At 37.8% G+C, this 17,521-nt stretch overlaps 1 protein-coding gene across 18 annotated transcripts in view; it reads left to right on the forward strand.

Annotated features, from left to right (window-relative positions):
- LOC138700128 (zinc finger protein ZFP2-like) overlaps positions 1 to 17,521 on the forward strand; it is a 133,929-nt gene that overhangs the window by 67,342 nt on the left and 49,066 nt on the right. For 10 of the 18 annotated variants that reach the window (XR_011332238.1, XR_011332239.1, XR_011332240.1 and 7 more), the window contains 2 exons: positions 2,258 to 2,395; positions 9,261 to 9,343. The exons of 1 other annotated variant lie outside the window; for it this stretch is intronic. Coding sequence is in view for 9 of the 17 variants with exons in the window: in XM_069826489.1 (XP_069682590.1) it covers positions 2,258 to 2,395; positions 9,261 to 9,343 (221 nt within the window). In the remaining 8 variants the exon portion in view is untranslated. Of the gene's footprint in view, positions 1 to 2,257; positions 2,486 to 9,260; positions 9,344 to 12,871; positions 14,287 to 17,521 lie in introns of those variants that run through there. 7 more of the 18 variants (XM_069826483.1, XM_069826477.1, XM_069826486.1 and 4 more) reach the window with 4 other exon arrangements.

Below are 17,521 nucleotides of genomic sequence, written 5' to 3' on the forward strand. Positions count from 1 at the left end.
ACTATCACTGAAGATGGAGGAGCATTCCTGCGAAACATGTCTGGTTTTTAACCGATTTTATTAATTTTATTCAATCATTAAAAAGTGTTCATATAACTGTAATAAATTACATCTATTGTATATAACTACGATATTTTATTTTAATCCGACATAAAGGGGGTTTCACGACATAAATGATATGTCCGTAGTATTTTATTTATGCTGTCTCAAAGTTACCATACAATTATGTAAATGTACATATGTAAGCTCACTGAAAATAACAGTATATTAATTCTAAAATATATGTCTTTCAAAATATTATTGTTAATGTCCGAATATGTGTTATTGCCAAATTAGATCTGTATTATCATGTCGTGAATGTACAATAGTATGTATGTTAAGCCTACTGGAAAGAACAATCTGTTAATTTTTTAAATACGCTTCTCTCAAAATATTATTTTTCAAGTCCAAAAATGATTTGTTGCGAGATTATACTATATTCTGTACATAAAATAAAAACGACATAATTGATGTACAGTATTATGTACGAGTATTTGTAAGATGTCATTTTTCAAGTCATATTTAAGAAACCGGGTATGACTTAAGCAGGCGTAAAGTGGACAAGGGGTACAAAATTCTCCAATCCTATTTATTATATATTTTTTATTTACATATTGATTCTTTGATACGACCGATAAAGAGGTAAATTTTAACTCACCATGATACCCCAATGGGTTCAGATTTGGAACAAGAGAATTCCCTTTATTGTCGACTGTCTAAATGTGAAGCAAAGGCACACATAGACTGGAAATTATATTAAATTTGTATCAGCACAGCTTTAGATCAATGTAGAACAATGAATCTATGCTAAAAGGATGTAAAGGGACCCAGGGGATTTTTTGTTTAGCTAAACTACAAGACAAAGCTAATTAAAACAAAAACAGCAAGGCACATGATGACATTTTTTCTTTTTGGTGCCTGATCTTCAGCTGTTTTAAGTTGTGTTAATCTTGGCAGGCGTTTTGGTTAAGGTCATTAATTCATTTAAGTGATGTTATGTAAAGATTATCTTTAGGGATGAAGAGAGCTTCGTAAAGATAGTAATTGATTTTGGTTTTCTGTAGTTGAGTTTCCGAGTTCTCCTTAAGTCAGAAGCAAAAAGGAAAGCCTGGGCATTGCCGGGTGCTTTTAGCTGAGGGAAATATTGAGAAAAATCTTCCAATATAAAATTTTCATCACTAAATTGAAATTGATAACATGCGATCATTTTCGTTTTCATATAAGTTAGGATGCAGCAACACTATCAACCTCGCATTCTCCGTAGTGAATCTGATAAGTTTCTAAAATTAACGGCATATGTTCTAAATACATCTAATTTTGTAAGGTATGTTTTCCTCCTCTCTCTCATTTCACGAAAAGCCACGTTATAAACTTCATAGTGAGCCATTTTGCAGATTTAGCACGCCTTTTAAACTACTCTAACGACAGAGACTAAAATTTAGCTGGCCAAATCCTGCTTAACATGCGCACTATCACTAACACTGGTTTATGAATATGAAAAACGTTAGTTTGCTGTTCATCCATCACAAGCAGCTAGTTAGCCCGTGCTAAGAATGACTATTAATACAGCTCTGAGTGCTCAGTGCATGATGGGTGACACCATGCCACACAGACATTCGTAGCAGAGAGAAACAAAAAGTAACCTGTAATTTAATAGCTACCAAAATAAAATTAAATACACTGAACTGCATAGAAACTTTCTTAATTATAATCTCAAAAGTATATATACTGTATGTAGCCTAGTGTCGGTAAGAGTGACGTAATCTGAGAGAAGACACCACAATGAATCTTGTCATTCCATATGTTGTCCATTTCCAACAGGAGATTTGGCATGCTGATCAGACAGCTGCCTTGGTAGTTATCATGATCACAGACTCGAATTCAAATTCTGGTAATGGCAGAGTGAAGGCCAAGATTCTTGAAAGATTTATTTCTCTTGTTTCCCTCCATATTTCCATTATCAATCTCCATTTAAATATCCATCACTATGGTATAATCTCAAGGGTGAAAGGGCACTCTAGTATAACGTCATTGGATCTGGAGCCTACAAGGCTAAATTGACAGACGAATCACATAATTGAGTCACAATATCTGCGAAGAAAGAAGCATGACAAGGCACAATAAACCTGCTGGGTGCTGCGGTGTTAACCTGCAAACCCAGTGTTGAGGCCTATGAACAATAATGAGATATGATTCATTATGTGTCTGTCTTCTGCAGGAAAGCAATTTATTGCCTCCACATGTCTCCTGGACAAAAGTGGACGGCATGAACTCCAGCTCTGATCTTGAATGGGAAGTGAAAATGGAGGACACACCAGTGCTAAATGCATTTCCTGTTGTGAAGTGCGAACCAGAGGTGAAGAAATATTATAAATATCAGTGATCAATATCAGGTCCACTAGTTTATATTAATGATTTAGCCTCAGCTGTAAATAATTTATCCCAGGTAATCTTATTTGCACATTATACAAATGTGATTATATCCAGTAAACAGTATTATAAGTGCTTCTAATATATTGTTTGAATGACTTACTGCAAATAAGCTAGCATTGATGTTGATAAAATCAATGCAGGCCTAATAAAAATTGCTACCTACGCATTATAGTCCTGAAGCATTATAGTATATCAGATTAAATGGAATCGATCTAAAACAAATCCGTAAGCATGAAGTTTATTGCTTTAAAGTTGGTTAATCACTTGAACTGAAAAACACTCACAAAATGTTATATTACTTCTAAATTGAGCTCTGCCTATTATGCAATAAATTCCATATGTCCTATTGGCGATATAAACATCCTTTGTTAATTCAATGTGTGATTCACACTACTTTTGACTACACTCCTAAACTTCTAACAGCATATACATAACATTAAAAATATATAGCCTAAGAACTTCTATAAAATGCTCGAAGGGTACATTTGTAGTGCTGTTGTTTGAGTATGTGATGATTGGAACATAATTTTGTATTTAGAGAATATCTCTTGTATAATACAAATATGACTCACACTACAAGAATGGTATGTAGTATTTCCTCCATTGTATAGCTATAAAAAAAATTATGGTTGCACATATTCCTAAAGCATGAGAAACAAAAAGAAACAACAGTCAAAGTATGATTATTTTTTTTAATATTAATTGATAATTAAGTTTGTGACCCACACTAAATTCACATTGTGACTCACACTGCACTTCGTAACAGCATACAATTCACTTTAGTGTTAATACATACAAAGTTCTCTTTCATTGATCAATCCATAACAAATTTTTGAAAATTTACATTGAAAAACTTGTATGTCATGCATCTATCAAACTGTGGTTCCGGAAGTTTGTGTACTTTATTTTTTTAACAACAGCATATTAGTTGTCTACGATATATTATGAAGTAGCCTAGGTTAAGTTCATTTTTAAATTCTAGAGAAATAAGAAAGAAGGACAGTATTAATCCATAATTCAGAAATACATAATAACCTATAATAGTTCAAAACTAAGATGTGTGTATACCACTAATTGAAAGTATGGCTTACACTACAATAAAAGAAAAAAATGTACTGTATTTACGTGTATAATTTCCTCCCTCTCGTAATCCCCCCCCCCCCTAGATTTTTGTTATATAATTTTAAAAAAATATTTTTCTCGCGTAATTTCCCCCTCTGATACAATGTGGATTACCTAGGCCTACAGTTTTTCTGTTATAACTTTGGACACCCTTATGAATATCAAGTACAGCACAACAGAATTCGTGAAAAACCCAAGGTAGAATCCATCCCCTTCTACAAAGACCTAACAGTACCTGCAATCTCCATCACCTGCGCATCTGTTTACTTTCGGTTGGTCGGTCAGTCAGAATACTATTAGGTATCATTGTGCATAGGCTACAGTGTTATTCTGTCACAGCATCAGTGTCATTAAACTCAACTATGGGGAGTAAGTATAATAGCTACACTGCAAATTTTAAGCTACAAGTGGTAAATTTTGCCAAGGAAAACGGAGTGAAACATGCGGGAAGAGAGTTCGATGTAGAACCGAAATTAGTTCGGTATTGGAGGTCTCAAAAAGAACAATTAGAAAAGGCAAAATTGGCGTGTTGTTTGTATTGTGGCCCAAGGTGTTGCAAATATCCCGAGATTGACCGCTTAGTTCTGGATTACATAATGGAACTTAGAAATGATGGCTTTGCTGTAAAACACGAGATGATTCAATTCAAAGCAAGGGAAGCTGCAGCAAAGCGTGGAATTACAGGTGCTGCTGATTTCAAGGCAAGCTATTCGTTTTATGAGGAGAAATGGGCAGAGTCTGAGAAGACGAACAACTCTAGCTCAACGTCTTCCACGTGATTACATGGACAAGGTGGTCGAATTTCATCGATTTGTAATCCATATCGACAAGAAAATAACTTTCTGCTCTCCCAAATTGGGAACACAGATCAAACACCTGTGTTTTTCGATATGCCGCGAAATATGACAGTGCATATGAAAGGTGAATCTAGCATGTTAGTGAGAATGACTGGCAGAGAAAAGCTTTGCTGTACTGTAATGTTAACGATTATGGCAGATGGTGGAAAGCTAACTCCTTACATTGTATTTAAGAGGAAGTCTGTACCTAAGTGCAATATACCTGCATGGATTATCGTAAGAGCCCAAGAAAAAGGGTGGATGTCGGCAAAGTTAATGAAAAAATGGTTAAGTGTTGTTTGGGGTCGACACCCTGAATGTCTCCTTTGACGAAGGGCTATGCTAGTTGTGGACAGTTTTCGAGGTTATTTAGCAGAGCAAGTGATACGCGAAATGTGTAGGCTTAAAACTGTTTCAGCTATAATACCTGGAGGTCTCACATCGGTTCTGCAGCCCCTAGATGTGTCAATAAATGAGCCCTTCAAGGACCATATCTGCAGATTGTATGGAAACTGGATGGCATCAGGATCCCATTCTCTGACAAAGGGAGGCAATATCAAGCGGCCGGATATAGAGACAATGTGCACTTGGATTGTTCAGGCATGGGATTTAATTAAACCAGAAACTGTGATCAAGAGCTTCAAGAAGACCAGCATGTCAAATGCACTGGATGACTCTGAAGGTCACGTCACATGGGAAGATGCAGATGCCTTTGATTCATCTGACATGAGAGATGGTCTGGAGTCATCTGATGAAGACAGTGGAGAGTAAAGCAATGGTACTGTATGCGTGTTTTATTACAAAATCTGTTGAATTCAATATTAGGTAAAGCCTACTTCACGTGACGAGTTTAATGCTATAATGTTTCTGTTGGCAGGGAATCTGAATTCGGTCACAAGATCCCAGCAATGTAACCAAGACACAGCATAGTAGATTTTCAACAGTACACTATATCGTTCATGTTATTTATGACCAGTTTAGCCCTGATATTTTTATAGTCATTGCATAATTCTTCCCCCCTCGAATATTCACTCCTAAATCTTTCAAAAAGAGGGGAAATTACGCGAGTAAATACGGTATAAGTTTTTGCAAGGATTAAAGTGTAACTTACTATGATTGTGTTATGGGGCCATTAACCTAGGAAGGAAATAAATTATTGGTACCTAATTATTATTTTTACACACACCAGAACAAAAATTGTGTTTTTGTGACTTACAGTACAAAACAACATATCATTTTCATAGGTAAAAAACTGATAAGTAGGAAACATTAACTCAAGATAACCTATGTTCTTCTTAAATCTTATACTTTAAATATCATTCTAATATGAGAACATTGTAACTGTTATTTATTTACTCATCTGTAATTAATTAATGAAGATACTGACTTTAATGAGTCACAAGCTATTCACATGGCAACCATGTTTGATTCAATAGTGTTACCAGCTGGTTGTTCAAACAGTAATAACTAATCTAAATTATATTGATTCATATATTCATAAATAACATACTATGGGAAAGAAACACGGAAAAATATTTTAAATAGTGATTAGTAACGTACATTTTCATGGAATTAGCCTCTAATAATGTTAAACTTTCGATACTTACGAGGATAAGTCAATAAATAAGTCGCAAAACGAGATAGGTACAATAGTACTCAGATTAACTGCCTGAAATTTATTTCACTTATCAACATATTCACTCTGTACATTCAGAGACTTACCTCATCTCTTTACAAGTCCTTGAAAGCCAACAGCAAAGAAGTCTTTTGGGTGCTATCATAGCCAAAGAGTGACCTCTTGGGCTACAGCATTATCATTTTCAAAATGGCGATCACCCAAATGATTTTTTAGGGGTCCAAACGGATGAAAATCACTGCAGAATAAGTCAGGACTGTATGGTAAATGTTCCAAATGTTCCCAATGAAATGTTCGCAACAGCTCCTACGTTTGTCTGGCTGTGTGCGAGCAGGCATTGTCATCCAGAAGAATGACGCCTGCTGTCAGGAGTCCAGGTCATTTGTGGCGAATGGCCTTTCGCAGTTTCCACAAAGTGGTACAGTGCACAATCTGACTGTGAGGCTGAAATTTAAGCAGTATCACGCCTTGTCCTAGAACATGTTCAGCATAACCTTGTGGGCTGATGGTATTGTCTTGAACTCTTGGGGAAGTGGGATATTTCTAGTCCATGGAGGATCATTTGGATTCTAATTTAAAGTGATGAATCCCTGTGACAATTGGCTGTATGAAGTCCTCTCCTTCCTGACAGTACTAATTGAGGTGCTGCAAGGACAGGCCCATTCTGTTTGTTCATTTTGTGTTCCCGCAGACAACTGGCGGGGGACCCACTGTGCACAAACTTCGAAACTTCAGCTGCTCATGATGATGTAAACAGTTTCATGCGAAAGCTACAGCATGGGATACGTCGTCGATTGTCACATGCCAATCGTTATGAATGATATGTCATGCTGCACTGTGGCTTCAATTGACACCTCCGCAGGATGACCAGGCTGCTCCCATCTCTGATGCGTCACCGTCCCTTGTTAAACTCTTGGATCGAATTGAACACAGCTTTCTGTGATAGACAGTTCTCACCATACACAGGACACATTTCGCGATGCACTTATTCTGTAGACAGTCCTTTGGCCCACAAAAAACGCACAATCGCACACTATTCTTCTCATGTACACTCATGCAGCACACCTGCCATCTTGCACAGGCTGCCACTGACTGACCGTGGGCCACAGAATGCTGTACAGACTCTACTGTCTAGCACACATAGACAATACGTTCATCATCTGGCCTCATGGACAAGACACATTACCAGATTTTCTCAGGCATATAAACAGTCTAAGACCCCAGATCCAGTTCACTATGGAGGTTGAAACGGACGGTAAACTCCCATTTCTGGACATCCTCATCTGCAGAAATAACAACGGATCTCTTGGCCATGCGGTATACCATAAACCCACACACACCAACTTGTATCTGAACGCGAATAGTTTCCATCACAAAGCTCAGCGGATGGGCATACTAAACACACTGGCCCATAGAGCAGTCTCTATATCGGATCCAGAGCAATTAGACACTGAATTTCAACACTTGAAACTCACCCTCCAGCAGAATGGACATTTAGCTAAAGATATCACGGCCTCTTTGAATAGAGCAAGACACAAGGAGAAGCAGCAGCAGCAGCCCATCACAGACTCACAAGAAGCAGAAAAACCAGCCATAGCCTGTCTACCATTCACAGGGAAGTTGTCAGGAAAGATAAGCAGACTGCTCTACAAGCATAGAATAAAAACAATCCACAAACCTCTGTCGAAAATAGGAATAAGGTCAGATCTGTAAAAGACGATGTAGGCCTCAGAGTACCAGGGATCTACCGGATTCCTTTTGAATGTGAGGCTGCTTACATTGGACAGACGGGACTCACAATAACTACGCGTCTTTCGGAACATCAAAGAAGCATCAGATTGATGCAGCCCGAAAAATTCGGATTGGCTGAACACTGTATTGAAAAAAGCCATAGGGCTAATTTTAATAACACCGAGGTCCTGGCGAAGTGTTCGGGCTACTGGGATAGAAGAGTAAAGGAAACCCTGGCCATAGCGGCGGAACGCGGTAACCTGAATTGGGACTCGGGTCTCCAACTAAGCACGGCGTGGGCACCGGCTATTAAATTTCTCAATGTCCAGACGACAGGCTGTCATCAGTGGAGGACACATAAGAACTCGTCCGCCGAGCCCATCGTGAGACCTGCGGTCAATCAACCGAACAGCACAAAGCAAGACGACACGTCGGCCGCGTTTGCTCCGCAGTCTGCACTAATAAGAGCCAATCAGCACACAGCTCCTCGGCTGACTCCTCCCTCTGGCACTATAAATTAAGGAGCTGGGTACCTTTAGTTCTTATTTAACCCTGAAGATGAGGAAGATGAACATCCTCGAAATGTTGGTGGATCACCAACATATGATCTGGCTGGAAGCCCGCGAAAATTTTGAGTTACTGGTAATCTACTTGCTACAGTATGTATTGTATAAGTTATGACTTGTTCCCCAACTTAACACTACAATGCTGATGTTATTGAAAGATGCACTGGAAGGAATGATGAACGGGAAAAAAGTTCGGGGGAGAAGAAGATATCGAATGTAGACAACATTAAGATGCATGGGTCATATGTGGAGACTAAGAGGAAGACAGAAAATAGGAAAGATTGGAGAATGCTGGATTTGCAGTGAAAAACGAGCCCTTTGAGCAGAAAACTGTGAATGAATTAAAGTTAATGTAATATTTATGGAACACAAACAAATTCAAATTGCATTAGTTAAAATGATCCATGGTATGCTTTCCTGCATGCTGTTTGTAATTAGTGTTCACTGCTGTCCACTTATCATTAATGTTTACACACTTATGTCATTGAAGTGTTTCATGCAGTTGAACCTCACTGAGGAATGATTGTCTTATGTGAATTGTCACCTCAGCCCTCTACTTAGTGATACCTAGATATAATCAACAAGTTTATTATGTTCCCAATAACTAATGGTGATGTCATTGAGAGGAGCTGTGTGCTTACCCCTGTTCTACAAATTTATGTGAGAAACATTGTCATTTTCTTTAATTTTGTATGCAAATCGCCTAATTTATTCCTTGAAGTAATTGGAGCTACTTTATTTTATGACATTGTTGATGCATTTTAAAGTTGAATTAGGTGCAAATAGTTATTCTAGAAGTGTTCAAATTACTTTCTGGAGTGTAGTATAGTGAATTTTTCAAGAAAATTCCATGTTCCAGTCTTCAATCCTCCTCTCTGTTATATTTATATTTTTCAGGCTGAGCCATTTGAGATGGTAATAGTAAAGCAGGAGATTAACCTGGAAGACACAACAGCAGAATCTGAAGTCATTACTGGAAGGTAAGTGTAGAGTGTTTGGTTTGATTCTTTCAGATAAGTGATGACATAGTGCACTGTTATGTGTTACCCTAACTGTGATACCTCGTGCACTCAGTGGCGTATACTGGTTAAAGGGTTTGGGCTACCGCTGACCCTATTATTACACAAAATATATCTAACAATTACTTTAATTTTAATTACTATGGTAAAACTAATAATACAAAATTATTACATTATGTTATATTATAAACTTTTGTAATTTCCTTGGGCTACCGCCGGTAGCCCCGGTAGCCCGCAAAATACGCCCCTGCGTGCACTATCCTCATGGCTGTGATAGGAGAACATGCAGCACAAGTGATAAGTACCAAAAGCATTAGTGGCTTCAGCAGTTGGTCACTATTGAGTATATGTGTACAAGCTGACTTTGCCGTTCTAACGATACTAAATCAGTTATTCAATGAGGACGTACAAGGAATTTGTATGTAAATGGTGTAATATGGGCTTTAATCTGATGTGGCAGCATGTAGGAGAAGATTTTAGATAGCACACTTTGTCTTGTGTCAGAGACTTCATTTAAGAAAAAGTTTTATTACTGCATAGATTGGCACTGAAATTACTGAAATGACGATGGTTATGTTGATGATTATTATTACTACTACTAGTATTTATTATTATTATTATTATTATTATTATTATTATTATTATTATTATTCAGTGGCGTATACTGGTTTAAGTGTCTGGGCTACCACTGGCCCTATTGTTACGAAAAATATATTTTAAAATCCCTATAATAAAATTCCTTACCTATTTATATGTGAATTCCAGACGTCTTGATTGGGACGAAAATACTTTGATGACTTCGTCATTGAAATTACAGTTGGGCCGCTTGCGAAGTTTCTGTAGAAATGACTTTTCAATGGACATCAGTGCCAAGCCGGATAAACGTTCTTGTGTATGAGTTGATCTACAGTAGGATTTTATTCTCTTCAACGCAGAAAATGTTCTTTCTACTGATGCTGACGTCACAATTAATGTTGCCAATTTAAGGACTTCAGGAATAACTTGGTTCAGCTGGTTTTCATATATGGCAGATAATATTTCATGGATAGGTTTGTTCGAAAAATCAAAGATTTCTGCTGAATATATTACACTTAATTCATTTTTCAAACGCACTTGATCAAAGTGATTGTTATAGGACTGAAATAATTTGTTTAGTGCCTCATTCGGGAAGTTTTCTCTATAAGCAGAAAATTTTTGAGAATTTAGAAGATGTGTGAACTGAAGCTTTCCATAATCAGAAAATCTGTCAGTAATTTCCATGTGCATACGATCTAGTATGCTGTAGTACAGCTGCCTGTATTTCAATTCATCATCTCCTTTTCTTCGCTTTAATGGTGGTTCCTTTGTATTGGCTGAAGAATTTTCATTTTCCATATTACTCCATATGGACGGAAACCCACTACGTCTGAACTCGGATATAGTATTTTTTAACTTCAATACCTCTTGCAAGCAGTATGCTATGTCTAGACTTTTTGTCTGAAGAATATTGTAGAGCACATCTGTATGTGCGAACACTCTAGCATAGACTTCAAGAAGAAATATATTCTGAAACTGTGTGAAAAAATACAAATATCCTTGAGCCTGCACAATTACATCATCATCCCAGTTTTCTTCAGAGTCATTACAAATGATATTTTAAAAAAAGCAGTCAGTTATTCTCTGTATTCCTTCACTGTATTTACAAGCCGAGATGTAAAATCCCATCTAGTTGGTGCTACTTTTGGGAGTTTCTGTTTCATAAATTCCTTGAGTTTTTCTGATCTTTTAGGAGATGATGAGAAAAATGCAGCTAAACCCGACAGTGTTTTGAAAAAAATGCGGCATTCTGGAATGGATGAAGTAGTTTGTTGCAAAACTAAATTGTGAACATGGCTGTAACAATGGACAAATAGTGCTTGAGGATACTTTTCTTGAACTTTTGTTTTTAAGCCATTAATATTTCCCGCCATAACTGAAGCACCATCGTATGTCTGTGCAATTAAGTTATTGCTGACATTGTATTCTGCTATAACACCTTCCACATGCTGAAACAAAGCAGCAGCAATTTTGTCCGAACTGACATTTGTGAATCCTATAAACCGTTCTTGAACATTGGCAGTACTATTGACATATCTTAAAACAGTGGACAATTGACTCTGATTAGAGCAGTCACTTGTTTCATCAAAAACAATGGCCACAAAAGGTGTTTCTTCTATTTCAGATTTTATGTTCTTTATCATAACCCCACTTATAGCAAATATTAAGTCATTCTGAATTGCAGGAGAAGTACCACGAAATACTGTTGAACTCTCAAGATGATTGGCCAGTAAATGGTCAAATTCACTTAAGGAACTTAAATATTCAATATAATTTCCTCTATTGTCTGATTCCACACTCTCATTATGACCCCGAAAAGCCAATTCTTATTTTCCTAGAAAGCAGACTGCGTTAATAAGACGCAGTAAAATCTCCCGATTTTTTTTTCACAAGATCATTGTGTTGATTGATGTGTAGAGCTTTTTGCTTATCTAGCTGTAAATCAATTCTTGTCTTCCCAAAGTTTGCAAAGTTCATGCTACTACAAATATGAGCTTTTGATTTGTTGTGTTTTAGGACTGCCGTTCGAAGGGAGTTCATATTAGAAAACCCCTCTTTTGACCACACATTAGTTTCGCGGGCTAAATAACAAACAAACAAAATAGTTTAGACAGTTTAGAACTACCACACAACCAATTCCACTTACCATATGATGTTGAAGTGAAATGGCGTGTGTATTCACACTGTTTTTCTTTTACGTCCATGGACAAATTTAACTCGGGAGTTGGTCTTTCCATTTTCACAATTTCAACTTTCTCGTTGTTATGTACGACGGTTAAAAGGCACTTTTAATAAACCTTCTATTACACAGTCATTTTCAACACAAACCTCTCCAGAAACTTGTTCTGCCATATTTTTCACAATATCACTTAATTAGGAAATTAAAAACTTAATAATTAACAATTAATATAACTCTTAGACACTCGAACAAATCACAAATTTAAAATACTGCAACTGCAAGAACGCAATCACATTGATGAGCTAGCGTACTAAGCGTATTGTTGCTTCGCGCCTGCGAAGAAACCGATCACGAGAGCGGCAACTCATCCGGCCTACACTGCACGATGGAAACAGAAGGGAGAGGGGGACGGGCAGTTGTGCGACAAAACAGCGTTAGCGGAATGGTCACAGGCTACCCCTCGTAGCAGCGGTTTCTCCAGCGATGCCGCCTTGACAACTTGTTTCTTGTCGAGAGCAGAGAGTGCATATAAATCTAACGATTACCTTAATTTTAATTACTGTGGTAAAACTGATAATACAAAATTATTACATTATGTTATATTATAAACTTTTTCTTTTCTAATTTCCTTGGGCTACCGCCGGTAGCCCCGGTAGTCCGCAAAATACGCCCCTGTTATTATTATTATTATTATTATGATTATTATTATTATTATTATTATTATTATTATTATTATTATTATTAGATGCAACTCATCATTAGATGAAGCACCAGACTCTGGAATTAATAATAATGGCAACAATATTTTGTAGATTCGAACTGCGTATAACTGGTGTTCTTTAAAAATAAAGTAGTTAGCGAGCATGTTAACAACCGTGATAAGGGTTGCCAACTTGTTGAGTTAGTATCTATAGAGAGTTAAATTTTTTAAGTCTGACGATTCTGATTGAGTACTTTACTGGCATATTCAGACGTGCCGAGGAATGTCGAGAAGACAGCTTGCAAAAGGATAATACCTCAGCAACAATGAATGAGAGGTTCTAAGAAACCGACGATTCTTACAAGATAATTTTTCACATTACTTCTACATAAATCTGCTATAATTGCGTATATTCCTTTTACATTTTAATTTTATCAATGTAAATTTTCATAAATATTAGGCAATACTTTCACGTATTGTGTTATATCTTTTACTACTGCACATATCGGTTTTATTACTGTACGAGTTTTGTATGACTGCACATTAAAAACCCTGTGTTATGTATCTTGTGTTCTTTCGTTATTTCCTCTTTGAAAATAAAATAATATTAGTTATATTTCTTATACTTGCATAAGTATTGTGTCATGGCGGACGAAGCTAAGTAAGCAAATTCTGAGCTCGTGACTTTTTTGTGCTAAGCAGGTGTTTTTACTACGTGCGTGGTGTTTATTGTGTGTACATATTGTCAACGTTATAATAACTTAATACTTGGTGAACCATGAGCCCGAAATCGAGCAAAGCAAAAGAAGAAAGCATGGAACAACTGGTTAAGCGTGAGGTGCAGGAGGCATGGAAGGATCCCGCCATGTTGCGAAGCCTAGCTGACCAGCTAAGGGACACGGTAATGGCGGAGTTGCATGCGGCACTGGAGAGGAATACGACGGTGATCGAGAAGTTGGAGGCTGCTTTGCAGGAACGGGACAAGAGGATCGCTGATCTGGAGGTAAAACTAAGTGAAAAACAGGACGATCTGGAGCAGTACCAGCGGCGCCAGTGCCTACGAATTTTTGGTGTTACGGAGAATAGCGACGAAGATACCGATACGTGTGCCATCCATGTTGCCCGACAGATCGGTGTCGAACTGACGAAATACGACATAGACCGCAGTCACCGCGTTGGTCGAGCAGGTGCAAGTGACAAGCCTCGACCAATAATAGTGAAATTCGTAAGTTACAGAAAACGAAGTGAGGTTTTTCGCAGTAAGAAGCTGCTGAAAAATTCCGGTGTAACGGTGCGTGAAGACCTGACTAAACATAGACACACTTTGTTAAAATAATGCATTTCAAAATATGGACTAAAGCAAGTGTGGACAATCGACGGCAACATATTTGTGAAACAGGGTGACGTCAAACGTCGCATCATGCGCGAAGCTGACATTATTTAAAAAGTGTAAGTCACTGCTTAAGACTAGATACATTAGGCCTATCTAACTTTCCATACCACATTAGTTACTGTTTGTATATTATTATAAATTTTTATTAATTGTTAATTATTCATTTCAAACACTATTCTTATTATTTTCCATTACAAGCTTTATTAGGGTAAATTGTAACATGTCACTAGCAAATAAGCGTATAAATTATTAGATTTAATCAATTAATTATAAAATTGGTATAGTAGAATTAAGTCAATAGCTGTAGGTACACTAGTTAATTTCAATCTTAGTGCTGTATATTTTGTTGTAGTTATCGTAGTTTAGATTATTTTAGTTGTTCGAATCGTGCAAGTTAGTATATCGCAATTCAAATAGATTAGGTTGCCAGCATTTCAGTAAACAGTTATCGGCAGCACCCGACAGTCTCTGCGGACAATGACAAGCTAAACAACCTTACACCCTCCATCTTGACGCCGACACAGACAACAACTGACATCCTGAAAGCAGACTTGGTCAATAGTAATCCTTTCGCGCTGCAGGTAGCCCATTTAAATGTCCAAAGCTTAATACCACACTATCACGAAATACTTTCCATCTTCGCTCCTTTGAATATTCACGCTATCCTCATTTCTGAAACATGGTTAAAACCTTCCCTCTCCTCCTCTCTAGTGGATTTACCTTCTTTGTCAAAATGACAGAGTTGGAAAAAGGGGAGGTGGTTGTGCTGTCTACGTGCATTCAGACCTGCAACCAAGAGTTTTACGCCAGTCACCCAACCAATATGCAGCTCGTCCCGAATTTATGTTTATAGAAATTTGCGCTTCCTATCAGAAATGTTTAATCAGTGTAATATACAAGCCCCCCAGACTTGGTATGTTGATTGGAGTTTGAAACCGCATTATTGGACTTATCACCACATTATGAACACATTCTAATCTTGGGAGATTTCAATACCAACTTACTAGCCACCAAGTCGCCCGCCACTCGAGAAATTCTGACAATGTTCGAATCGTATAATATGACCATTTTACCACTCTTGCCCACGCATCATACAGCAACATCCGAGACGTTACTAGACCTGATTATTACTAAGAACACGGACAGGGTACTGTCATACAGACAACTACCTGCACCAGGCATATCTGCTCATGACATCATTTATCTAACATATTCACTACAATGCCCTAAAATGAAGCCAAATACAATAACTTTCCGCGACTTGAAACGTATTGACGAGACTAGTTTCTATGAGGATGCTGTGTAATTGCCCTGGCACACGATCTGGACTGCATGCTCAGTGGATGACAAAGTGGACATTCTTAACGGACTTATTGTGTCACTGTACGACAAATACGCTCCACGGAAAACTAAACGTGTTAAAAGGTGCCCAGCACCATGGATGACATCTAATATAAAAGACCTGATGACCGACAGGGATGCCGCTTACAGAAAATACAGACGGGATAAAACTGATGACAACCTGCGAAATTACAAACGACTAAGAAATATGACGAATCAAGAAATGCGAAATACCAAACTGAAATATATGCACGGACTAATTGAAACAAATGTAAAAACTAGGGACATGTGGAAAAATATTAACTCAATGGGATTTGGAAATACAAAAGGACAGACACAACAAATCAGCATCTCATTAGAACGCCTCAATGAACACTTCACTACTCTGCCAACTAACAGCACTGACCATACCACACAGCGATAGACAATGGCAGAACCTCAGGTAGTTGACCCACTCAGAGACAGATTTTACTTTTCATACGTTAAACGGAACAAATCCAAAGCGACAGGTTCTGACGACATTAGTATGGCAATGATAAACAAACTTATTGACGTAATCTTACCAACGCTGACACACATTTTCAATGCTTCGCTGACGATTTCCATTTCTCCTAAAGCTTGGAAAAATGCCTCTGTGCGCCCTATACCCAAAGTTAAAACGCCGACTACTCCCAACGACTATCGACCTATTAGTATTCTACCTACCTTATCGAAGGCATTAGAGAGGATAGTACACAGACAACTCATTGACTACCTAAATAGATATGAACTCTTGGACACATATCAATCAGGTTTTAGGACTCGACACAGTACAGCAACTGCACTGTTGGAAGTAACGGAAGACATCCGAAAAGCTACAATACTGACACTACTTGACTTCAGTAAAGCATTTGACAATGTAAATATCGATTTACTGACGAGAAAATTACGATCACTCCAACTATCAGAAAGCACAGTCTCTTGGTTCTCCTCTTATCTCAGCGAACGTCAGCAGTGTGTTTCCATTGGAAGTCGAACTTCCTCATGGCGTATCGTTGATTCTGGAATCCCACAGGGATCTGTTCTATCACTACTACTATTCACTATTTACGTAAATGACATCCCTTCGACTCTACTGCACTGTAAGCATCACCTTTACGCAGACGATTTACAAATCTATATCCATACAACCCCTGACTCACTCAATGACCGCAATACACAATCTTAACGAGGACCTTCAATCCATATCTACATGGGCCAGAAAGTTTGGTTTGACTCTCAATGCAAGAAAATCACAAGCAATCCTAGTGGGACACCAACGTCTATTATGCAACATCACTCCTGCTCTTCCAGTCAAGTTAAACGACACAATAATCCCTGTTGCTTCCTGTGTTAAAAACCTTGGAGTTTACGTTGACACGCATTTAAACTGGAATTATCAAGTAACCCATATCATCAAAAAAGTGCTTTCCATACTACATTCCTTAAACAGCATTCGAAAATTCCTCCCGCTATCACTCAAGAAAATACTAGTGGAAACACTAGTAATGCCCCACTTCGATTATTGTGATTCTCTACTGACCAACCTCAATGTCAACCAGTCGCAAAAATTACAACATGTTCATAATTCTTGTGTTCGCTTCATCTGCGATGTCCGTCGCGCTGACCACATTACCCCATCCTTCCAAACTCTAAACTGGCTATGGCTTAACGAACGTAGAAATTTTCATTCTCTTGTTCTCCTTTCCAAGTCCTTCACACCTCTACACCTACCTACCTAGCCTCCCGTATCAGTTACCTGTCATCATATCATAATCTCTTCACACGCACGCAAAATAGCCTCATACTAGCCATACCAACACATAAGACTTCATTGTATTCATCATCATACACTAGCTCGCTTTCGCGCTTGTGGAATACCCTACCCAGTGACATCAGAGACTGTCAGAATTTAGTAGCGTTCAAAAGCAA

The sequence above is a fragment of the Periplaneta americana genome, chromosome 5, assembly GCF_040183065.1.
Source record: "Periplaneta americana isolate PAMFEO1 chromosome 5, P.americana_PAMFEO1_priV1, whole genome shotgun sequence".
NCBI classification, from domain to species: domain Eukaryota; kingdom Metazoa; phylum Arthropoda; class Insecta; order Blattodea; family Blattidae; genus Periplaneta; species Periplaneta americana.